This window comes from Moschus berezovskii, chromosome 17, assembly GCF_049115385.1.
Source record: "Moschus berezovskii isolate FMDL1 chromosome 17, NW_MosBer_1.0, whole genome shotgun sequence".
Classification (NCBI taxonomy): Eukaryota; Metazoa; Chordata; class Mammalia; order Artiodactyla; family Moschidae; genus Moschus; species Moschus berezovskii.
The window spans coordinates 68887514-68913222 of NC_142476.1; the positions used below are offsets into that span (position 1 = coordinate 68887514).

The 25709-nt window shown below is 40.6% G+C and overlaps 2 protein-coding genes across 2 annotated transcripts in view; one reads left to right on the forward strand and one right to left on the reverse strand.

Annotated features, from left to right (window-relative positions):
* RAB3GAP2 (RAB3 GTPase activating non-catalytic protein subunit 2) overlaps positions 1-20660 on the forward strand; it is a 115095-nt gene extending 94435 nt beyond the window's left edge. The window contains exons 27-35 of the mRNA XM_088845540.1: positions 2364-2430; positions 5157-5227; positions 7717-7752; positions 9035-9109; positions 9421-9639; positions 12945-13034; positions 13236-13457; positions 17367-17525; positions 17719-20660. Coding sequence (XP_088701666.1) covers positions 2364-2430; positions 5157-5227; positions 7717-7752; positions 9035-9109; positions 9421-9639; positions 12945-13034; positions 13236-13457; positions 17367-17525; positions 17719-17874 — 1095 coding nt within the window. The 3' untranslated portion in view covers positions 17875-20660. The remainder of the gene's footprint in view (positions 1-2363; positions 2431-5156; positions 5228-7716; positions 7753-9034; positions 9110-9420; positions 9640-12944; positions 13035-13235; positions 13458-17366; positions 17526-17718) is intronic.
* A 240-nt stretch (positions 20661-20900) lies between these two features.
* The window catches only part of IARS2 (isoleucyl-tRNA synthetase 2, mitochondrial), a 42447-nt gene continuing 37638 nt past the window's right edge, over positions 20901-25709 (reverse strand). The window contains exons 21-23 of the mRNA XM_055419877.2: positions 24430-24620; positions 22576-22720; positions 20901-21397 (exon numbers count right to left, since the gene is read on the reverse strand). Coding sequence (XP_055275852.2) covers positions 21255-21397; positions 22576-22720; positions 24430-24620 — 479 coding nt within the window. The 3' untranslated portion in view covers positions 20901-21254. The remainder of the gene's footprint in view (positions 21398-22575; positions 22721-24429; positions 24621-25709) is intronic.

Below are 25709 nucleotides of genomic sequence, written 5' to 3' on the forward strand. Positions count from 1 at the left end.
CCTTTTTCATATATAATCCTCACGATAAACCTATGAAGTGTGGGTGTCATCATCATTCCCACTCTAGAGAAAACAGCCTCAGAGAAGTCAGATTCCCTGCCCAGGTTGTAAGTACACTGCTAATCAGTGGTCAGGCCAGGATTCAAGCCTAGTAGATTTCTCTGTGTCCAGCGCCAGTGTGTTCTGTCCTTTTCTTAGTAAGTTGCGATGAGCATCTTTTATTTCCTTTGGAATTTCTACGTGAGATAGCATCAACCTATACACAGTTCTTCACACTGTAATCATCATGATCAAATCCAGAGTAAAGATCCTGATGCCAGCCTGCCTGTCTGCTTGGGCATCACTTTCTGCCCCGTCCAGCAGCCTTCTTCCCTTCCAGACATTCTCAGTCCAGAAGCAGCATGAGGAGAGGCCCGCCAGGCCTGGAGACAGGAGGCCTGGACTTGAGGGCTCCGCACAGGTGTCTGGGTTTGGGCCAGTCACTGAATCTCTTGAATCTGGTTTTTCTCCTCCCACCCTTTTCTTAATGATGGTACCACTCTTCAGGATTGGCACCTGGATAAAATAAGATGTGAAAATGCCTGTTGTATATTTCTCTTGGCTGTACAGTTCTCAGAGCATAGGCCTCCTTAGTTCTTTGGTAAATTAACCTCAATCAAAATTATTTCCTTTATCATCCTTTGTATCTGGTTGCATTATTGAAGAAAAATCTCACTGATGAACTAAATCACACTAAAATACTAATGACAGGAGCTTCCCAGGTGGCGCTAGTGGTAAAGAACGCGCCTGCCAAGGCAGGTGACATAAGAGATGCTGGTTCGATCTCTTGGTGGGGAAGATCCCCTTGAGGAGATCATGGCACCCTACTCCAGTATTCTTGCCTGGATAATCCCATGGGCAGAGGAGCTTGGTGGGCTATAGTCCATGAAGTCACAGAGACATGACTGAAGCAGCTCAACACATAAGCAGGTGTACTAATGATAATGATATTTTCCCTTGCTCTAAATAAAACAATGTTGTCTTGAACATGTAATCACTTTCATGCTAAAGGAAGACATTTTCAAAATAAGTGCTTTAAAGTAATGTTCTTTGATCAATTAAACTTTGACCAAAAAATGCCCCTCCCATCACTCTTCAGTTGACCTCCCCACAGCCTAAAGGGGGAGCAAGTTTAGTCTCCTCCTTAAATGGGACACTTTTGTCTCATAAGAACCTTGGGACTAGAACAAAGGCACGATAATTTCTAAAATCTGAGTGAATTAGTTCCAGATTCAGGTTTAAGAAAGTGGTATTTAAGTTAAAAGGCTTTGTCCTACAGCGGTCATTTCTAAACCAAAGGCAGTTTGCATAATAGACTCTGTTCAGCCCCATGGCTCCTGGCTATGTGACCTTTGGGAATGTTTCTGAGCCTTTTGTTCTAAGTTTTCTTCTTAAGTAGATGACGACTGTAACAGGAGTATCTCGAAGAGTTGTAGCAACTTACAAAGAAAATACACACATGGTGCCTGACATTTTGATTTGTGTTGCCATTGTCATTTATTATAATTATTTACATTTAAAATCAGCAGTCACTTTTCTTGTTTGCTTTTTCCTGTTAAATATTTATCTCTTTTCCCCATCCAACAACCCCATCCCAATTTCATCATTTTACAAACACAGCTTTACTAGGCTTAAAACAATTGAAATTACCTTTGGGGATCTTTTGGCACACATTAGCAAAGGTGCTATGTTTAATAATTTACAGGCCACAATTTTAAACTGCCTTGATTAAAAAGAGGTGAGTGTTCAGCATTCCCTCTTATATTTCCTATTTCCCTTCACTGCTTTAATGTTTTCTCCTTGGCACTTACCACTAACATCTTCTGTAAACATCCTCTATAATTTACTTACCGTATTTATCATCTGGTTCTGTCACTAGAACATAACCTCAGTGAGGGCAGGGATTTGGGTCTATTTTGTTCATTACAGTATGTCTGGTGCCTTTAGCAGCCTGGTGCATAGTAGTTGCTCAATAAATAGTTGTTGAAGAATTAATTAATGATATTTACAAAGAAAATAAACCTATTGTTTTTACATTTGTGTGAAATTCAACTATTTATTGGAGAGAATATTGCTGTGATGTACAAACCACAGTAAATTTTGAATCCAGATGTCCAGGAATCAGTCATTTTATAGATACTATAAATTTAAGGGAGACCATTAATATTATCTTATGCAGAATTTCTTCTTATATAATAATTCCATGTTCTTGTAACATTCTCGGGTTACTTTATGTAGAAATGTATGTAAGAAGTCTCCATTTATATTGAAACACCTATTGAATAATACCTCTCCTTTCTCTCTTCTTGCTTCCTCTATGCAAGGAAGCACGTTTTTTTGTTAGGTCAATAGAACACTTGAAGCATATTCTTAATGCCCATGTTCAGAATGGTAAGTAAACAAGTGTTAAAAATGTAACTGTTTCTTTCAAAAGAGCCAAATCTCTTTTTTTAAAAAATAATATTTTTTATTTTGTATTGGGGTATAGCCAGTTAATAAATTGTGTTGTGCTAGTTTTAGGTGAACCAGGAAGGGACTCAGCCATACATATACATGTATCCCTTTTCCCCCAAATTCCCCTCCCATCCAGACTGCCACATAACATTGATCAGAATTCCCTGTGCTATACAGTACGTCCTTGTTGGTTATCCATTTTAAATATAGCAGTGTGTACATGTCCATCCCAGACCCCCTAACTATCCCATCCCCTTCGCCATAGAGCCAAGTCTCTTTAAATTCACATCCTGGTAAATTTTTATTTGATAAGAATAAAATAGGTCCTAACACATAGCTGTGTGTTGCTGCACACACAGTGCCAGCTGTTTTAATTGCTTGAAAAATGCTGTCCAGAAAGGAGATGGGGGCTGGCAGAAGTTATCACCGTATCTCCCCACCCGTCAGTTTCCCGTGCTGACAACTGTTCCTGGGTGTCGTGAGGAGAAAATATTATGCATGAATCATTAATTCCCCCTTGAGTTCACAGGTAGATAAAGAAAGAGGAATGGGCTGCTCAGAACTGTAAGTCCTGATGAAAAATTTAGGGTAACCAAAGCCTAATAATGCTATATCCTAGAAATTACTTTGTGCTGCTTCTTTATTTTTTTATTTATTGATAGTCTAAGTTTATTTCATTTGTTTACAAAATAAATGCATCAATATTGTCTTTTTAAAAAATGTTTTATTGAGGTAGAGTTGATTTACCATACTGTTAGTTTCTGGTCTGCAGCAAAGTGATTCAGTTGTACACACACATACACATGTATATATATGTTCTTTTCCATTATGGTTTGTTATAGGATATTAAATATAGTTCCCTATGCTATGCAGTAGGACCTTGTTGTTTACCTATTTTATGTGTAGTAGTTTGTGTCTGCCAAATCCCAAACTCCAAATTTATCCCTCCCATCTTGTGCTTCTTTTAATGAACATGAGTCTTCTCCATTGGCTTCTTTACCAGGGGATTGCTGTTGTCTTCTTGAAAAAATGTTACAAATTACTGTAGAAAAATGGTCACCAGATTGCTGGCTCCATTTAATAGAAGAGTTTCCCTGTAAGAATTAATCAAGGAACTCAGTAATGGACTAGTGACATACTAAGATAGGAAGTTAGTAAGATACTAAGTGGTGAGACTGGGTTTGGGTCCAGATAAGGGGAGATAATCACCTTTTTGTCTCGTGATACACTGTAGAGAAGCTGCTTATTTTTTCTTCTGTAACACCTTCTTGCAGGTGATATGGGTCAAATTGCAGAAATTCTAAAATTCTTGTTTTACTTGATAAGAACTTAAAATTTATTTTATATATTCATCTCTTTACTCTTAACTTTCTTCCAAGGGGGTGGAAAGGATTTAAAGTGGCTCATTTGGAAAATATGGTCTCTAGAGGATTTATCCTTACTGATAAAATTAAGTTAACCTATTGATCACAGATTAGTATTCAAGTTAGAATTTTACCCAGTTTGTCACAGGAGGAATAAATTAGGAGTTTTGGATTAACACACTACCACACTACTACATATAAAATAGATAACCAACAAGGACCTACTGTATAGCACAAGGAACTATATTCAATATTTTGTAACATCCTATAAGGGAAAAGAATCTGGAAAAGAATATATATATGTAAATATGAGTGGGGTGTCTGTGTGTATATACACATAGATGTGTGTGAGTGTATATATATCTGAATCACTGTTGTACACTTGAAACTAACACAGCATTATAAATTAACTCTACTTCAATAAAAAAACAAAGAAAACACTTTACCCAATTTGTACATTGAGTAAGTGTACATTGAGTAAGTTTCCTGGCTTCTGCATAACCTCACTCCTAGTTACAGAAGCAGCTTTGTGGGTAATAAGACAGTGTGTGAAATGTCATGTTTATGCTGCCTAACTGACAGTTATTGCAGAAATTCTAGTATCAGTGCCACAGTTTATTGTTTACAGACATGTGAAGCCCAGATATTTTGTTTGGTTGAGCTCTTTTTAAATATTTTTTTTATATTTTGTTTTGCTTTTTAATACTTTTTTTGTATATTGCTTTATTTAATAAATCATATAAGAAAAATCCTTTGGGGTTGTTTCCAGTGGCTGTCGACTCTCTTGTACATATTTTTGTGATTATTTCTGCACAGGACTTGCTGGGTCACACGGCAGGCATACATAGCTTAGGTAGATATGGGCCAAGCAGTTTTCCAAGGGGTTTTCCCAGGTGATGATCCCACCAGCAGTGTGTGAGCATCCCCATTGTTTCCACATCCTCATCCACACTTGGTGTTGTCATATTAAAAAATTTTAGCCTTTCTCTTGGTCATGTAATGATATCTCTGTGTAGTTCTAATCTCTGTTTCTCTCATAACTAGTGACACCATCTTTTCTTATGCTTATTGGCCGTTTTGATATCCTCTCACACAGCCCAGTTCTGATTTTTATAGATGATAAAGGTTTTTATTAATTTTATAAATATTACATAAGATATAAGTAGTAATACCTAAGTAGTGATACCTAAATAACACAGGTAGTTTTATAAACTTAATGAAGAAAACAGTTTTCTATATATGGTGAAAGAGAAGATATATAAGCATTCTGCTTACTGCTTTACTTCACTTGCTATCCAGGCATTGCACTGATGATGTGGAACACATTCTTAGTCAAAAGGTTTTCTGCCGCTACGTACTTGATGGATAAGGTAAGGTCATTTTAAATTTGAAATTTCCTATACTGACTTCTTGTTTATTTGGCTCTGTTAATAATTGACTGATATGAGAAAGATTATTTACATTGCGCCTCGTTAGACTTTTTTTTTTTAATTGCATTTTATTTATGCTCAGTTGTCCTGACATTTTGGTGACTTGAAGAGCCCAAATCCTTGAAAGAGAGCAATATCCTGTAAAAGCCTCTTAACCCAGGCGATTAGGACCAGTGGTGAATTCAAGCAAGGATTTGCATTTTATTTTAAATTAAAACATATAAATATGTGCAATTTCTCATTGATCATGGGATGTAGGGCCAAGATATGTTCTCTAAATAGGGTCGATTACAGTTTTACTGGGGTTTTTCTACATTAACCTCACCCATGATATATTGCCTGTGATTTCTAAATTGTCTCTCTTTAAAACAATGATGCCTTCTCAGTATAAAATCTTAGGATTTTTGTAATTTATCCCCTACTCTTCATAGTTGTTTCTCTCTGTCTAATCCAGTAGACCTTGGAGTGAGCTGTCCTCCATAAATCGTTTTAAAGCAGTCTACATAGTGTTCATGTAAAGAGCTCCCTTGTTGTCCTCATTCATATTTTATTAGTTATTTAATTAAATTACAGACTTACAATATATACAACCAGCATAGGTAGATTTGGGAACAGATATAAAAGGTAAGCCTGTAACTCAGCCAGTGGGAGCAGAAGCTGCTGGCGTACTAGAGTGGAGCCTCTGGGCCTCAAGCTGAGTGGCAGCGTGCCTCACAGGCCAGTGGAAAATGTGGGTTACTCTGGCAGCAGCTAAGTGTATGTTGGGAGAGCTACCACCATAATGACAGCATGTGCTTTTAAATGTAGTGACAGACATTCCTAAAGCATAAAGAGCACATAGCTCAGACCCACTATAGGCCACGACTTCTGTAGAAAATGCTTTGACATCACTGGTAACATTTTTTATTTTTTTTAAGTTAAATCTAACTCTTCCCTGTGCGCTCATCTTCCTTGCCCGTTTGCCTGCTTATTTTTTGAAACTCACTCCTTTTGCCCTGTGTACTGTTGCTCTGTTTCACCTCTGACCACCGTCTTGAGAGACTGATAATGCAAAGCCTTTTCCATGTGTTAAGCTGTGCAGATGTTTAGCATTCTACCCCAACTGTCCCATCTGACCCTCACAACTTGAGTTGGGTTTAGCAGTCCTAAACCAGGCAGCAGAGTTTTCAGAATCATTCATTCAATAGATATTTATTATGAGTATCTCTTATGTGCCAAGGACAATGCCAGGTTCTGTGGTTGCAGAGAATAAAGTCACATCCCCACTCTCAACCCACCATCGGAAAGATGGTGAACAGACAATAGGGTGCTTTTAGAACTTAGAAGAGGAACGTAAATGACAAGGGAAGGCTTCTAGGCTGATTTTGGAGGATGAGTATATGTATGAATCAGTAAAAAAGAGGGTGAGAATAAAATGTTTCCACAAAAAGCCCTGGAGATGGGAGACAGCATGTCAGATTCGGAGAGCTGCAAGTAGCTTTGATTGGTTGAAGGTCAAGCTAGAGATAGGAGCAGGAAGTGGACCATGGAGAACCTCCTCTGTGGGCTATGGATCTGGGGTTTTCTAGTGTATGTCAGCTATTTAGCAGAGGGCCTGGCATAGTCAGCGACGGCACAGTGAGCGGTAGCTGTTATTTTATCTTCGAGACTTGGAGCAGTTTTAAGCAGAAGAATGATATGATCAGATTTGCATCTTAAAAGATGATTCTGGCAGCAGGGTGAAGTATGTTGCAATTGGGGTGGGCTGCACATGGTTGTTTTGAAGGCCGTTGAAGCAATCACAGTGAGAGGTAATGAGGTGAAGAGGCCTTTGTCCTTTCATTTTCACTGTTTCCTGTGAATTTTCTTATCACATAATATTCTTGAGGGGCAGAACTTTATCTTCCACTTATTACCCTGTATAAAATATACAGTAGGATTTTAGGAATTACTTATGGAATAAGAACATCAGCTGATTTTTCTGAGCCAGGAATATAGCTTCTGTCTCTAGATGGTTATTCCTTCTTTCTGACCTTTTAAAAGTACTGTGAATCATTATGAACAAGCAGAATATTTAGCTGTTTCTTATTCGTAGCCTTCAGTTTGGTTCTAAATCGGTTTTAAGGCAACACAGTTTGATTATGGAAATTGGGAACCTGATCTTTGGGGTTTTTCTTATTTAATACTTATTTTTGAGAAGAATGATTTGTGAGCCCAGTGCAATGTATTTTTATAATATATATATTTTTTTAAGTTCCACCACAAAATTAATTGTTTTATGCTACAGATTAGTAGAACCAACATTTAATTGATGACACTAGTACTGCATTTATTTATAACTGCATGTATATTTTTAAAATTTGGTTACTTTTTACTTTCTATACCATAGTTTAATGCCTTTTGATTTAAATTACTAATTAAATGCAGCATTTTGTGTCCTCTTGTCTTAGGTTGGAAAAGCACCAAAAGATAGATTATGCCGAAGGGTAAGTGAATCTCCCTTAACTAGATGAATAGTTGTTAATTCTGCACTTTATATAGTACCTTATTAACTGTGGGGGTGAACTTTGCCTTTTACCATTTTGATGATGTAGTGAGAGATAAGAAAAATGGAAAGAGAACACTGTATTAATAAGGAAACTGGTTATGACCTATGGTCAAGTTTAATTTACCTTTCCACATCATCAGATAGTATGTTTAAACTAAGTTTGCCAAAATGTCTTCAACTTTGGACTGTGGACAGGAGGTCCACACACACAAAAAAAAATTGCATGTTTTTGCTGCCTTTCAAATTAGAAATTTATAATTGAAGTGGATTCATATGAGTAGTGAACTTGATCTACCTTTATATAATAGGTATTGTACAAACAGTCTTAAATGATGTTTCAGTTCATGGATACAGGGGTTTATATTTGAGGTCAGTGATTAGTAATGCTAGCATTGCTCAAAACTTTGAAATATTATTACAAATATCTTAAGAAATACTAGGATACAGTATTACTAGAAATACTAGGAAATAGAAATACTGGACACAGGAATCCAGCCTTTATGGGTCCTTAGTCCTGAAAAATCTCCATTGTTGAAGAATTTGTCTGTATGCTCTTGAGTGTGGCTCTGTGACTACTGTTAATATGTGTATAAACACACAGATACACACACACTGTATTTCTTAAGGATGAATTACTTAGGGAAGTCAGGAATTTGTGGCTGTTGGTTTTAAGAAGACCTCATGTGAGCACAGTGGCCCCTTGGACAGGCCCCATCATGAAAAATCTATTGCCCACAGCATCAGTCTGGTGTTTAGTTCACCAGCTTGGGGATCTTACTTTAGTTCAGAGGGTTCAGTTCAGTCCCTGAAAGGTGCTCTGAAAGCAGACCAGGCTATTGTCTTGGAACTTTCCAGGTTGGCCTGTCTTGTGTGACTCTTAAAGTAACAGTGCACACACCATGATTGTTTGGCCAGCAGATGCCTAAACAAGCCAGACACAAGCCATCTGTGGCTGACTGACAACACTTCCTCTTGCCAATACAGAAAGATACTCAGTTTTTAAAAATTGAGAGTAGAACCATGTTTTTTAAAAGCCTGATTTTAAAATCTCCTGAATCTATTGAAAGAGATTAAAATGTTCAGGTGCCTTGACTTTCAGTTCTTACCTGTCTGTTCAGTGGGGAAAGTGAGTTGACTAGATGCGTATGTTCTGTTTATTTTTCTGATTAAAACCTACCAATTTTCCTGCTGGAGCTAATGATGTCCCTTCTTACCAACAGGATGTGGGGATGAGCGACACGGCAGTGACTTCCTTCCTCGGCTGCTGCTGGGATCTTCTTCAGACTTTAATGGAGGTAGAAGGGTGGTATTATCATGCTGAACTGTCTCTAAGATATCACACATTTTGAAAGTCATTGGACTTCAGAAAGAACTATCAACAGCTTGTTTTTCGTTTATTCTCTTCGAAGTTTTGACTTAAGCCTAAAAAATAGTGACGTTTCTTATTAGTATTCGTTTTTTTGTTTGTTTATTTTTTTAATTATAACTTGAGGGATGGGGAAAAATACAAGTTTCTACTTTGCTGCTGGTAAGAAGCTCATTAAGATAATGGCAAACGGTTATTTCTCCGATTCTGAACGTAGCTCTCCCTTCTCCAAATACCCAGGCAGACGTCAGCCGGGATGAAATGCCGGTGCCTGTCTTGGACACGGAGGACGCCTGGCTGACCGTGGAAGGCCCGGTCTCCATCGTGGAGCTGGCTCTGGATCAGAAGCACGTCCACTACCCGCTGGTGGAGCACCATTCCGTCCTGTGCGCCATCCTCTACGCCGTCATGAGGTTCTCTCTCAAGACCGTGAAGCCGCTCTCTCTTTTTGACAGTAAGGTAATTCAAGAGCACTTGGGATCCTCTCGGAGCTGAGGGTCTAGCAGGACTGTCTTAACAGAGAGAAGTCACTCGGTCTTTTGTGTCTTGTGTAGGATTATTTGTTGTGGGGGCCTTGGTCCTCTATTCCTTGTCAGGCTCCCTGTTCTGATTTACCTGAAACATTGGTGTCCCGGGGTTAGGCCCTCTCAGCCGTCTCCACCCATCATTTGTCTTCAGTAAGTTCCTTTTCTTCCTCTTGTGTGTCTTCAGGCCTGACCTGTCCCCAGGGTTTAGGGCAAGTGTTTCTCCTGAATGCCTCTCTCGGCCTGTGCGGCGGGCTGCACGTACCTCCTTCCTGAAATATCTATCCCCGCCCCTACCCACCCTTGACCTACACTTGCTGTTCCGCCAAATTCACTGGCTTGGTTGGTTGGTTGGTGATGTCAGCATCTGTGATGTGGCAGAAACTAGTAGCCTGGGAAACATCTAGCTCAGTCCCCTTCCTTAGGTCCCAGAGGCACCGTGAGCTCGTCCCTGTTGGTTCTTCCTTACATCCCCTCTTGACCATCCTTCTCTGTCACTGTGGCCCAGACTCAGGCCTCATAGTCTCCCCTGGGCTGGTCCTGCATGTCCCTCCATGCAGTCCCTGCTTCCAGACCTTCCTTCCCAAACTCAGATTCAGTCATATTAGGTTCATGCCGGCACATAAGACAGCCTTGCCTGGCTTCTCCACCTGGGGTTGTGTCCATAGTGGTGGTCTCACTCTTGCAGCCAGACCACCGCTGGAGACCCCTCGGGCTCCTGGTGCTGGGAGCAGAGGACAGGAACCCCTGCAGGAGGACTGCCCCCCAGAAGAAGGGGGAAAGCAGGGTGCTGCCCGAGCTCAGTTCCTCCTCCCAAAGGCACCGTCTGTGTGGGGAGCAGTGAGTGCAGGGGGAGAGCAGAGACCTGCTGTTACTGTTAGAACTACTATTACTAACCATGTTATTACTCTTTCCTGCCACGTGGAAACATGGAGCCCGAGAAGGCGGCCTCCCCGCCCCTTGACTCACCTTTCCTCCCCCTTGTCCGTTCCTCACACCCCATGCTCTAGCCACTGCTCGCCACCTCCACCCCTAGGAGAAGGCAGGCATTTTCTCACCTCTTGTCTTGTTGTATTGTTCCATTTTCACAGCCAGCTGTTCCGTATGGTTGGTTCCTGTTTGTTACTCACTTATCACTTAAGTGTCACCTCCCCTTCAGAGTCTTTGTCTACATTTCCTGAACTGACCACCTCTTGGCCATGTCCCCGTGTCTGTGTGCCATGCCAGGTACATAATAGGGACCCGATAAATGTTTGGTACATTCATAATTAAGGAGATGATAAAGAGCAGTTATGTGGCAGAGATCTGCAGAAGGGATGGGGGAGGTGGTGAGTAGAGAAGCCAGTGGACGTGGAAATCAAGCCTCTTGGAGAAGCCAGTGGGAATCAGGAGTTGCTGACCATGTGGCCTGGGAAGAAACAATAAAGATCATGGAGGGATTTTGAGGAATCAGCCACCTCATGACAGACTAGTGCAGGGTGAAGGAGAGGGGATGAAAATTCAACCCAATTTCAAGTTTGGAGGACTGGACATGCCATTTAAAGGAAGCCCATTTAGAAGGGTTCTGGACATGTTGAGTTTGAGAGTAAATATAAGCAGAAATAGTGTATTTTAAGAAATTAATTTCTAACAAGTACTTTAAAATTTGATTGAAAAAAAAAAAGTAAAGTGTCTAGCTCAGTACTCCCCTCAAAAAGTGACTTTTCAAAATGAGGCCACATCCAGCATTGGCCAGGCACGGCGGTGATGCTAGTCTCAGCCCAGATTGTGCTTGAGCGGCCTGGGACAGCTGTGTGACTCATGTGCAAATACCAAAGCAGTGTGCTATGGCAGGTGACACAGAATCCCTCGCACCTTAGCATTTCCTGGTAGAGTTGTTTCAGTTTTCCTAGTCTGAGAGTCATGACTTCTGGTTGTCCTGAGGGTTAAATGACATACTCAACACCAAGTGTTCAGCAGTGTCTGGAACATAGTAAATGCACACATACTCCCCATCCCAGAGGCCCTTCTGTAGAACAGACGCCAATATCTAAGACCTCCAGGTAGAAACTACAGAGTAATGACTGTGAGTGCGTGCGTGGGAAAACTCTCGAAAGGTGATGTTCAGAGAGAGTGGGTTGCCCTCAGAAGTCTGGCATGTTCCACCACCAAAGGATGAATGGTGGCTTGGCAGTCCCTCCAGATGACCTCTAATTACAGGTTAGGTCTAGAAAGTACCTTAGGCGATATCTGGCATGACCTGAAAAAACAGCAGCCTAGAATGGTGGGATCCTTTGTTCAAGATGATCTGGGTGCAAGGAGTGGGCTTGGAGCCCAGATGTTGCAACTCACAGGCCAGTGCTCTTTGCTCTGTATTGCATTTCCTTCCTGAGAACTTCTGAAACTGTATTTTCTGATATTCCTTTTTGGCTCTATTCTCTTAAACAGGTGCTTTTAAACAGTTCAACAAGTGTTTTTAAGAGGATTCAAAGTACCTACGATGTATTAACTACCGATTATTACTTAACAGGCAGATTCTTTACCATCTGAGCCACCAGGGAAGCCCCATTACAAACAAATGATACCCAAACTCAGTGGCTGAAAACAGCAAATGTTGTGTCATTTTTGTGAGTCCCAATCTGTGTTCCCCTAGTGTAGGCAGCTTTGGCTCAAGGTCTCTTGTGTGTCTGCGGTTGGTGTGTCAGCCAGGACTCCACCAGGGCGGGGATTGAAATCCACTCACTGGCTTACATGAGGATTGGCAGGACTCAGTTCTCACATGGGTAACTGCACAGGGCAGCTCCCAGCGCAGCAGGTGGCTGCCCTCAGAGCCTAAGTGAGAGTGAACAGGAGCTTCTAGGGCAGAAGCCACAGCCCTGTGTCACCTGATCTTGAACGTGTCAGGTTGTCCTCTCTGCCTAACCCTGCTCACCAGCCCCAACTCAGGGGAGTAGAGTTACACAGGGCATGGGTACCAGGAAGAGGGCACCCCTGGGGTTCACCCGTAAGGCTGCATTCACCATAATGCTTATGCAAATTAAAAGAACAGAATTCTGAAGTGTTAGTGTTCAAAGACAAAGTCAAATCATGAGTTCTTTTTTAATATTTTTTAATTGGAGGATAATTACTTTACAGTATTGTGGTGGTTTTTGCTATACCTCAACCTGAATTGGCCATGGGTATATGAGTTATTCTTTATACCTCCCCCTGCCAATAACAGTCCATACTCATCAATTTTCTTGGTCTCTTCTTTTTCTTTAGGGGAAAAATGCATTTTTCAAAGACTTAACTTCAATTCAATTATTACCTAGTGGGGAAATGGATCCAAATTTTATTTCTGTACGACAACAGGTAAATTACAGCTATTGGGATGACCAGCTCTAAGGTATTTTTGAGAACTAGTTTCTCTTTAAATTATGTGTCATTTTTTGATAACTAATTGTAATGGAAAAACTACTCTAAATGACAGAAAAGCCGAGTTACTTGGCTTTACATATTTTTTAAATGAAAATACTAACAAGATGTCGCTGTATCTGTTCCTCCGCCTTCAAGTTCTTACTGAAAGTCGTCTGTGCAGCTGTCCAGGCCCGACACACAGTAGCAGAGGACAGAGACGCCACAGAGGAGGCAGCAGCCGCCCCTCTTGGGAAAGACCGGGACTGGCCAGCGCTGGCCGTAGACTTGGCCCATCACCTTCAAGTTAGCGAAGATGTCGTTAGGAGGCATTACGTGGGGGAGCTCTACAACTACGGAGCCGACCACCTAGGAGAGGAGGTAACAGCCTCTGAGTATCCTCTGGGCTCAAGCTGTGAAACTGATAGTTGGGGTAAAGAATCAGTCAAGTTGCCAGTTCAGTTCAGTTCAGTTCAGTTGCTCAGTCGTGTCCGACTCTCCGCGACCCCATGAATCACAGCACGCTAGGCCTCCCTGTCCATCACCAACTCCCGGAGTTCACTCAAACTCATGTCCACAGAGTCGGTGATGCCATCCAGCCATCTCATTCTCTGTCGTCCCCTTCTCCTCCCGCCCCCAACCTTTCCCAGCATCAGAGTCTTTTCCAGTGAGTCAACTCGTCGCATGAGGTGGCCAAAGTATTGCAGTTTCAGCTTTAGCATCAGTCCCTCCAATGAACATCCAGGATTGATCTCCTTTAGAATGGACTGGTTGGATCTCCTTGCAGTATAAGGGACTCTCAAGAGTCTTCTCCAACACCACAGTTCAAAAGCATCGATTCTTCAGCGATCAGCCTTCTTCACAGTCCAACTCTCACATCTATACATGACCATGGGAAAAACCATAGCCTTGACTAGATGGACCTTGGTTGGCAAAGTAATGTCTCTGCTTTTTAATATACTATCAAGGTTGGTCATAACTTTCCTTCCAAGGAGCAAGCGTCTTTTAATTTCATGGCTGCAATCAGCATCTGCAGTGATTTTGGAGCCCCCAAAAATAAAGTCTGACACTGTTTCCACTGTTTTTCCATCTATTTCCCATGAAGTGATGGGACCAGATGCCATGATCTTTGTTTTCTGAATGTTGAGCTTCAAGCCAACCTTTTCACGCTCCTCTTTCACTTTCATCAAGAGGCTTTTGAGTTCCTCTTCACTTTCTGCCATAAGGGTAGTGTCATCTGCATATCTGAAGTTATTGATATTTCTCCCAGCAGTCTTGATTCCAGCTTGTGCTTCTTCCAGCGTTCCTCATGATGTACTCTGCATATAAGTTAAATAAGCAAGGTGACAATATACAACCTTGACGTACACCTTTTCCTATTTGGAACCAGTCTGTTGTTCCATGTCCAGTTCTAACTGTTGCTTCCTGACCTGCATACAGGTTTCTCAAGAGGCAGGTCAGGTGGTCTGGTATTCCTGTCTCTTTCAGAATGTTCCACAGTTTATTGTGATCGACACAGTCAAAGGCTTTGGCATAGTCAATGAAGCAGAAATAGATGTTTTTCTGAAACTCTCTTGTTTTCTCCATGATCCAGCGGATGTTGGCAATTTGATCTCTGGTGCCTCTGCCTTTTCTAAAACCTGCTTGAACATCTGGGAGTTCACGGTTTACATACTGCTGAAGCCTGGCTTGGAGAATTTTGAGCATGACTTTAGTAGCATGGGAGATGAGTGCAATTGTGCAGTAGTTTGAGCATTCTTTGGCATTGCCTTTCTTTGGGATTGGAATGAAGACTGACCTCTTCCAGTCCTGTGGCCACTGCTGAGTTTTCCAAATCTGCTGGCATATTGAGTGCAGCACTTTCACAGCATCATCTTTCAGGATATGAAATAGCTCAACTGGAATTCCATCACCTCCACTAGCTTTGTTCGTAGTGATGCTTTCTAAGGCCCACTTGACTTCACATTCCAAGATGTCTGGCTCTAGGTCAATGATCACGTTATCGTGACTATCTTGGTCGTGAAGACCTTTTTTGTACAGTTCTTCTGTGTATTCCTGCCACCTCTTCTTAATATCTTCTGCTTCTGTTAGGTCCATACCATTTCTGTCCTTTATCGAGCCCATCTTTGCATGAAATGTTCCCTTGGAATCTCTAATTTTCTTGAAGAGGTCTCTTGTTTTTCCTATTCTGTTGTTTTTCTCTATTTCTTTGCATTGATCACTGCAGAAGTCTTTCTTATCTCTCCTTGCTATTCTTTGGAACTCTGCATTCAGATGCTTATGTCTTTCCTTTTCTTCTTTGCTTTTCGCCTCTCTTCTTTTCACAGCTATTTGTAAGGCCTCCTCAGACAGCCATTTTGCTTTTTTGCCTTTCTTTTCCATGGGGATGGTCTTGGTCCCTGTCTCCTATACAATGTCACGAACCTCCGTCCAGAGTTCATCAGGCACTCTATCAATCAGATCTAGTCCCTTAAATCTATTTCTCACTTCCACTGTATAATCATAAGGGATTTGATTGAGGTCATATCTGAATGGTCTAGTGGTTTTCCCTACTTTCTTCAATTTAAGTCTGAATTTCGCAATAAGGAGTTCATGATCTGAGCCACAGTCAGCTCCTGGTCTTGCTTTTGCTAACTGTATACAGCTTCTCCATCTTTGCTTGCAAAGAATATAATCAATCTGATTTCGGTGTTGACCATCTGGTGATGTCCATGTGTAGAGTCTTCTCTTGTGTTGTTGGAAGAGGGTGTTTGCTATGACCAGTGCATTCTCTTGACAAAACTCTATTAGCCTTTGCCCTGCTTCATTCCGTGCTCCAAGGCCAAATTTGCCAGTTACTCCAGGTGTTTCTTGACTTCCTACTTTTGCATTCCAGTCCCCTATAATGAAAAGGACATCTTTTTTGGGTGTTAGTTCTAAAAGGTCTTGTAGGTCTTCATAGAACCGATTAACTTCAGCTTCTTCAGCATTACTGGTTGGGGCATAGGCCTGGATTACTGTAATATTGAATGGTTTGCCTTGGAAACGAACAGAAATCATTCTGTCATTTTTAAGATTGCATCCAAGTACTGCATTTCGGACTCTTTTGTTGACCATGATGGCTACTCCATTTCTTCTAAGGGATTCCTGCCCACAGTAGTAGATGTAATGATCATCCGAGTTAAATTCACCCATTCCAGTCCATTTTAATTCACTGATTCCTAGAATGTCGACGTTCACTCTTGCCATCTCCTGTTTGACCACTTCCAATTTGCCTTGATTCATGGACCTAACATTCCAGGTTCCTATGCAATATTGCTCTTTACAGCACCGGACCTTGCTTCTATCACTGGTCACATCCACAACTGCGTATTGGTTTTGCTTTTGCTCCATCCCTTTATTCCTTCTATAGTTATTTCTCCACTGATCTCCAGTAGCATACTGGGCACCTACCGACCTGGGGAATTCCTCATTCAGTATCCTAACATTTTGCCCGTTGTTACTGTTCATGGGGTTCTCAAGGCAAGTATACTGAAGTGGTTTGCCATTCCCTTCTCCAGTGGACCACATTTGGCTGTGGTCCATGTGATCAGATCGGCTTGTTTCCTGTGATTATGATTTCAGTTTGTCTGCCCTCTGATGCCCCCTAGCAATACCTACCGTCTTATTTGGGTTTCTCTTACCTTGGTCGTGGAAAATCTCTTCACAGCCGCTCCAGCAAAGTGCAACCACTGTACCTTACCTTGGACGAGGTTGCCAGTAAAGCTTGTTTTTCCTTCCTTTGTTACAACTCCTAAGCACAATAGTAGAACAGGGTTAAAATAAGTAACTAGGGAATTCCCTGGTGGTCCAGTGTGGTTACGACTGTGCCCTTTGATTGCTAAGGGCCTGGGTTCGATCCCTGGTCAGGGAACTAAGATCCCAAATCCCGCAAAGCTTGCCCCCCAAAAAATTTATTTTTTTTTTAATAAAAACGAATCAAATTCCTGTTTCTGGCCAGTGTTTAGTGTAACTCGTGCAGCGTGCCAGACCTGTTTTATGCAGAGGGATGGAGCAGTAAACAGACAGGGTGCCTTCCTCCAAATCTAGTCTATTATGGGAGCTGAGAAGCATGCTCAATTCTGGATTGAGTTGTAAATGCTGTGAAGAAAATCATTAAGATCATGTGAATAAGCAGAACAGGATGATCAGGGGTAACTTCTGAGCTGAGCCCCAAGGACAGGAAGGAGCCAGCCACTCAGAAAACTGGGAACCTTGCCAGAGGCAGAAATAACCTGAAGTCCACACGTTTGTCCACGTTCCACCCTGCAGGCCATCCTCCAGGTTCAGGACAAAGAAGTCCTGGCCTCGCAGCTGCTGGTGTTGATCGGGCAGCGGCTGGCGCACGCCATGCTCTGCACGCAGACGAAGGAAGGGCTGGAGCTGCTTGCCAGGCTGCCTCCCACGCTGTGCACCTGGTTGAAGGCCATGGTGAGTGCCGGGCATGAGGGAAGGCAGACGGTCACTGGAGGTTTTCTTGTATGCATTTTTAATAGTGGAGAAAAACTGGATTTTCTTAATTCTGAACAAAATTTTTATTGGGAAATTACTCTCCTACTAACTCTTAAGTAGCAGTTACTTAGTTGTATGTAACTGATGGGTTATTTTTGTGTCCCATTTGCAGAACCCCCAGGATCTTCAAAACACAGAAGTGCCCATTGCAACAACAGCTAAACTAGTAAATAAAGTCATTGAGCTTTTACCAGAAAACCACGGGCAGTATAGTTTAGCCTTACACCTCACTGAAGCTGTGGAAGCCATATCTCTTCCTCCTTTATGACACTTATCTCCTGCAAACAGTCTCTAATTGTGTGACTCTAACATGAACTAGTGCATGGTTGTTTTACACAATAAGATCTGGAATTTTACGGAGGGAGTATGTTTTTTTCTTTTGTAAAGTAAATAAAAATACACATTACTTTTAAAAAGTGCAGTCTTGGCTAAATTCCACCTTTGGTTAATACTGACAATAAAGTATAAACAGATATCAATTATACTATCAACTTCTCTTGAAGCCGTTTTCCTGTTAATTTTTGATTTAAGCGCTTAAGTAGCTTTATTGTCCATATTTGCTATTTAAAACTGGTTATAATTTACAGATTATGTTCTTACAACATTCTATATTTCGTACTCAAAGTGTTATTGTAATTACATTTAAATGTGTTCATGTATAGTCCCCATCAGTAAAATGAGAGCACTGTCTCACTCTGTTAATAAGTGTTGGGAAAATGCTTTTGTTATCATGCTTAATCCTGTCCTGGGGGACTGCCCCCTGGAGTTCTGGAAGCTGACAGGCTTCTTTCCCAGAGGAGGTTATGCTGGTGCCATCAGAGGAGGAATAATGGGTTCAAGACCATCATAGTCATCAGAATGGACACTAAGTAGAGAACCCTTAACCTGTTGCACTTGCCAAAACAGAATCTGAGATGCAATCTAACCCAGCAAAATTAATTATAATGCAAGTTAACATTTGCTTTTTTGCCAAGATTCAAAATTGTATCCACATCAGGTAACTGTAAAAATGTATTATCTTGTAAAACTTATGTTTAAAAAAAGGGCAAAGATGCTAAAAATTTAAATCCAACTTTATTTTTCCTACAAGTGTTTAGAAATGTCTGTTTCTGGGATCTGGTCATGTTACCTGTTCTTAGGAACAGTATAGAAAATGCTTAGTGATGATACTACAGCTTAGCAAACCTACCTCACTGCTGGCTTGAGAGGATGAATACAACTAATTTTGTACCCTACAGTGCCTAGAGCAGTCCAAGTGCTGAATAATCATTTGTTGATTAAAACCAAATTAAAACTCTGTTAAAAAAAAAAAGTACTTTGAGCTATACAAATACCAAGTATTTATCAAGGTAAATCTTTGGAATGTAGCCATACAGTACAATTGTTGACATGTCCTGGGTCACAGTTACACGCAGCAACTCGTGATACAAAAGTTTGTTTCTTCACTTCCTCAGGAAGAAGCCAGCTCTTGGCAATTGTGCAAATTTGAGGCGGCGTTTTCAGGAATATAAAGGAAAAGTCTGATGTCTGAGAATATCCCAATGTAAATTCTTTTTAACAGAGAGATCACATTCAAATAAGAACTATCTGAAACCTGGTAATTACTGTTTCATTTTAAATTGTGAGAGATTAATTTTTCAGGTGCCGTGAGTGTTTGGGGTGAAGGCCCATGTGTCTGACCGAGGCATACACTCTGCAGTAGTTAACACTGAAAAGGGCCTCCAGCTGGTCCAGCCCCTCAGCCTCTGCTGGGATCGTGGTACCCCATCCAGACACATTCACATGATTTATGAGTATCAGGCGTTCTGTAGTGAGTTGTTACATGCACTCTAAAAGATGAGTTCTTTCCGTGACTTGTCTGGATACTCTGAAAGTAGTTATGAACCTTGGAGGCTGGTCAAAGAAACTTCGAATTACAGGCATTTTTTAAAGAAAGAGTAAATTACTCACTCTGATTCCATTATCACTTTGGGGGGTATCTAACAAGCATTTTAGGTAATAAAACTGGTTGAATTTACTCTGATAAGACACATAATCAAATTTTGGGATTGTTGAGAATATACTAATAAGCTGAAATATGGCTCCTAGGACCATAACAAATCACTGAGTCTCTAGTTAGATTTATAATCCTAAAATTTGCCATTGAGGGAATTTTAAAATTGAATTCTCAGTTGCATGGTTAAGAAAGCAGTTAAATATTTTACTGTTTTGTTAAGGGCTTTTAAAATAAATCTGGTAGAGGAAAGGAGAATAAATACTTGTGTATACAGTCTGTAACCACGAAGAGTCACAAAGAACGGAATTAGGTTTCACACAGAACAGGCAGTTTCTGAAACAGCAGGTATTGGTGCAAAGCCGATTTACCAGTGAGTAGCTTTTCCTTAGATATACTCCCATCCCCATAACGTTTCCTTGTTATCATTAAGTAAGCCTTCTGTACCTTGTTCAGTTCTGTTGTAAAGGCAAAGGAAATCAAAAGGGTTCAAATAATCATAGCTTCTGCATTACAAGTTGTGTTTAGATGTAGAACTAGAATATACAGGATAAATGCAGATGGAGAGAAATAATACCAGGCTTCTAAATGCGTCCTTCTTTTGTAAAAAGAAAAATGAGGTATGGAGAAAAGAGTTTAACCTTTGTTATAAAAATTCAACTAGGATCAAAGTAAACACAGTTAAATTCAAATAGTTTTCTTTAAAACAACGATTACAATTTAAAATTACAGAAAATTCATTTAATAATACTAAGCATACATGGAATAAGCTTTCTTAGCAGTCACTGTGGTTCATTTCACGTAGGCAGATATTTTTAAAAGTACTCTATAGCAACGGTGAAAGCCCTCCCTCACCCTGGTAGGAATGGATTTGTTATATTTCTGCTAAATAGAATTAACCATCCTTGGAAAGATTTTAATCCTATATGGAATTGTTTATATAATGCCCTATTATCTATTGTAATGTATTGTAAGTAGTCAAATTCTGTATATACTGCTATTTTCTGTGTCTGTTCATTGTTGTGAACTTATGTATATTAGTGAAATAAATTTTCAGCTTTAATGTTGTTTCCTTAACATTTATATAGTATTCATGTATTTTTCCCCTCTTATATGAGACATATTTGGTGACTTTTTCTGATGTGCAGCCCAAAGAACTAGCTGTTCTGAAAAGGTTGATGTTTGCTGTTAAGACAGAATGAAATTACTCTCTTCATCTCTTAAGTGACACACCCCCCTGCACCGTTCCTGTTCAAAACACATTTTTTACTTTTCACAGCTTTTGTACCACCACCAGTCAGTAATTTTCCAGGTGCCTTTATTTTTAGACGTTATAGAACTTAAAATACTGAGTGAAGAAGGTTTATAAAATATAAAACATTTTCTGCTCAGCACATTTGTAGGCAAGCATTTTCAGTGTTACATTCTGAGTAAGTCCATTATGGATCCACCTGCAGATGTATATGTTTCCATATGTATAGTTACAGAAACACACTTGTAGTTCTGACTTAAGACTCTCATCCTCAACCATTTACTCTTCCACTCGTTACCTAAATCTTGGATTTCTCTCCAGTACTGTCAACAATCCATCTAGACCCCTACTCAGTCCTGTCAGGAGGTTCTTGCTCAGAAAGCCATCAACACACAATGAGGTCCTACTTCCCTTTCACAACTTCTGTGCATCGGGGACACAGTGTGTCTGATGACTCAGCTGTGTACTTCCAACAGCGAGGGCATTTTTCCTTGGTAGTTGGCATGACAATTACTTTGTATGAAGACTCTTCACGAATATCGCCACCTGTAGAAGAAAAACATGTGAAGAGTATTGCTCACAGGCCACTGAACTTGGGCATCTCTATTTCTCCAGGTGCCCCCTTTTCAGAGCTTCCTCCCTGCCTTGTGAAATACTGCTTCCCTTACACATTTGTACATATACAGCCAAGATGGGAGGCTCACACAATCTGATGACTGGGGAGAGGAGGAATCTGAGACCCTGAGGCTGATTTTTCCACAGGTCATGGGAGTTCTATATCTACTCAGGCAGAGCATGCCTGCTTGCTCTTCATCTGTGTCCAGTTCTGATAATTACACTGCCTCTCCTGTCCAGATACATTCTTGATTAAGAATTTTAAAAGAGCCAAATTAGAGGGACAATGAGCAGCGCCCCCACATTAAACTACTTGGTTTGGACAAAAGGAAGCAAAAATTTGTCCATCATTAATAGACCTCAGACTAGTACAGTACAGAAAATAAATCATTTTCTAGTCACTGCACAGAGAATATAAATTAACATTCTGGAAAGCAGATAAATGCAGCGTCTACTACATGATCAGTGCTGCCAGGCCTCAAACTGATGGATATAAATTAGTCTCCCACCTCTTGCTGGTGCCCAAAAGCTACTATGAAACACAGAGAGCATCACTGCTCCTAAGGTATACTCATGTTATTCTGTTAACATTACTCAGTTTTCATTTCCATCAATGAGAATGAAGTAAGTTGACAAAAATCTCCAAATCAAACAAATACCTACAAAAGGTCTGCTTATAAGCTAGCACTGTGGGAATGAGTTCAATAAAACTTCCTTGACTCGTTAAGAGTGGCTACGATACTGTAATTTGGGGCGAGCATAATAAATTTTAGATTCAACACGAGAGAGTGATGGTAGGGTTGGTCAAAGGACAAGGACACAAAGGCCAACTGAGGTAAGGCAGACTGACTTCACATACGGGGACAATGACGTTTTCCCTCTTCTCTCCCTACCCCTGTGTTCCCAAGATCACCAGGTAGGGCACTCAGCTGATTCAGAAAGCTGATCACTGTTTTCACTTCCTATAGAAAGATGCACTCACCAGGTGTGTATCTGCCTTTAGAATACAAGTCATCCACTGGAAAGCTGGAGATGACCTGTAATTATTGTTCAGTTGTCCACATACTATTGTTATCTGGTATTTGTTGTCATTCTCATCTCCTTCTTACCTTCTAAATTGATTAGAAACGTCCCTTTAAGCTCAGTTACATCCTCAGTTATTCCTCGTGGTTCCTGAGAAAGCAAAGTTGTCTGGGATGCCATCATTAATTCATTCAGCTGAGAGGTACTGGAAGTCTCCTCGGCTTGCAGCATCTGGGCATAAGCATTTCAAAGTTACTATGTAAATTATTGTTACCACAAAGGTATAAAAAGACACTGCAAGTTCTTATGTTTGGTGAAGAACTCTCTTGGGACCATCACCTCCTGAGCTAATACTATTATATAAGTCAAATCTTAGTAGTATGAAAGCTTTTAACTAAAAACTCCTAATCAATCGTATCGATTGAGAACACAACTCTATGCCAGGCACTTCACTTCGCTAGATGCTAAATGTCCACCCATTATCTGTAACTGTCACAAAACAGCAACAGCATTTTTTAATCCCCATTTTACAAATGAGGAAACTTGCTCGGGGAGGTTCCCAACCAGTAAGTGGTGTGCTGCAATTCCAGCCCAGGTCTGTCGGCCTCAAAGCTTGCATTTTACTCCTGTATCATGCTTCCTACAGAAGGAGAGGGGTTAAGATACTATCTCAACAAGGATCTGCTGTTAGCGGTGTAAACCAATGGTGGCAGCCTGAATAATGCTCAGAACTCTTCTGAAGCACACTGAATTGGGATATCTGATAAGCACTTTTTTACATTTTTCATTTTAATTCTGATCTTCAAAGTAACTGTGTGAGCTAAGTAATACAAAATTCCTTAAAAAAAAAAAAAAACCAGCTCATGAGAAAATAGGAGATTCAAAGAGATTGCATTTACACCATTAGTTAACTGATAGATCCAGGACTCCATCGGACAGCTGGTCAGTATAATCCCTAAGGAAAACACATTCACATTTTTTTAAATCCTGAATTTTTTTTTTTCAAGTATCAATGACCCAAGCAAGGTGCACTGTTTTCAGCTTACTACTCAGAACTGATGAAGTCAGAGGAAACGTGATATGAGCAGGAAAGCTCAGTACCAGACTGGAGAGCCTCAGCCAAGTCACAGCTTCAACAGGCCTCAGTTTCCTGGCTCAAAAAATGGCAATTGTGAGCTTCCCAACTTGTAAATTTTAAAACGTCAACATCTTATCAAACTTCTGTTACCTGAGCAACCATCTTATACCTACTAGCTATTTCAAGCCTTGAATCTTAATCAACTTAATTACATTATTAAAAATTTAGATTGTCATCCAACCAGTTGAGATGGTCGTTTTTCAGTAGACTATGATACCAGTCAAATGTCAAAACATAAGTCACAAAACTAAGTTTTCTTCTCAAACATTAAAAAAAAAATCTTCAGTCAGTATGTTAGGCTCTAAGTCAATCTGGTCAATCAACCCCTAAGATCTCAAGGGGAAACTTTTGATGGCCCTTTTGAAAATAAAAAATAGGATGAATACTTTGAGATCACTTGGTAAATTTGCTGACGCAAATCTTGTCCAGATGGATAAAATTCTCAGAAAACCAGACCCTTAACACAAAACTCCCAATTTTTGTGTATTCAGATATTACTGCCAGGTGCTGCCTGTTGTCTAACTAGCCCTGAGGGCTCGTTTCAAATAGAACTTTATTACACCTTCCTGTCCCAACGTATAAAATATAAGTAGCAACAGAGTACATGTTTTATAAGAGAAGAAAAAGGAAACATACAGAGGTTGGAAACAATCAGTGATTAATATTAGGATTAGAAGACAGAAATCCTAACTTATAATTTTTTTCTTTAATGTACTATTTATATCGACATCTTCTGAAACCAGATTTTACATGGAGCACTTTGATACGAACACCATTTCAAAAGGAACAAACTGCGGCTCACCTCCATGATCTCAAAAAGCAGCCCAGGCTCGATCACAATGATCACCTCATACTCAGCTGCATTTTTGCCAGGAATGCTTCCAAGAAATGAATCTCTCATTGCACACGCGCTTTCTATGGCTTCTTCCAGTCCAGGTTTCTTCCAGATAGAACTGGTTTTAATCCACCCAGTACGAAAAACACTCTTGGGTTCTTAAAAAAAAAAAAGTTAAACCAATTTATATATATATTTAAACTGTATATAAAACTCAAACCATCACACGTTTACTATTCATGAGAAATAAGGATTGTTATTTGTGGTATTAATAATTAGTATGATTGCTGTTCAGTTGCTACGCCATGTCTGACTCTTTGCGACCCCATAGACGGCAGCGTGGCAGGCTTTCCTGTCCTTCAACTCCTGGAGCTTGCTCAAACTCATGTCCATCGAGTCGGTGATGCCATCCAACCATCTCAATCTCTGTCGCCATCCTCTCCTCCTACCCTCAATCCTTCCCAACAGCAGGGTCTTTTGTAATGAGTCTGCTCTTCGCATCAGGTGGCCAAAGTATTGGAGTTTCAGCTTCAGCATCAGTCCTTCGAATGAACAGTCACGGCTGATTGCCTTTAGGATTGATTGGTTGGATCTCCTTGCAGGCCAGGGGACTCTCAAGAGTCTTCTCCGGCACCAGAGTTTAAAAGCATCAATTCTTCAGTGCTCAGCCTTCTTTATGGTCCAGGTCTCACATCCATACATGACTACTGGAAAGACCATAGCTTTGACTAGACGGATCTTTGTTGGCATCCTAAATGCTTACCAAATATTTACATCAACATTTGGAAATGTAAACAAAGGGCAAGATATACAGTAAGATCTCAAAGGATGCCTAGAAGAAACTAAAACAGAAATATCCCAATATTACAGTAGATGTCTCTGGGTTATAAGCAAGATCATGAGTGACATCCTCACTGTAAAATTTCTAATTTTCTGTAAGTTTAGTGTAAACAAATAGAAAAAAAATTAGAAAAATATTCACTAGCAGGCACTATACTTTTCAGTTCAGTTCAGTTCAGTCGCTCAGTCGTGTCCGACTTTCCGCGACCCCATGAATCACAGCACGCCAGGCCTCCCTGTCCATCACCAACTCCTGGAGTTCACTCAAACTCATGTCCATCGAGTCGGTGATGCCATCCAGTCATCTCATTCTCTGTCGTCCCCTTCTCCTCCCGCCCCCAACCCTTCCCAGCATTAGAATCTTTTCCAGTGAGTCAACTCATCGCATGATGTGGCCAAAGTATTGC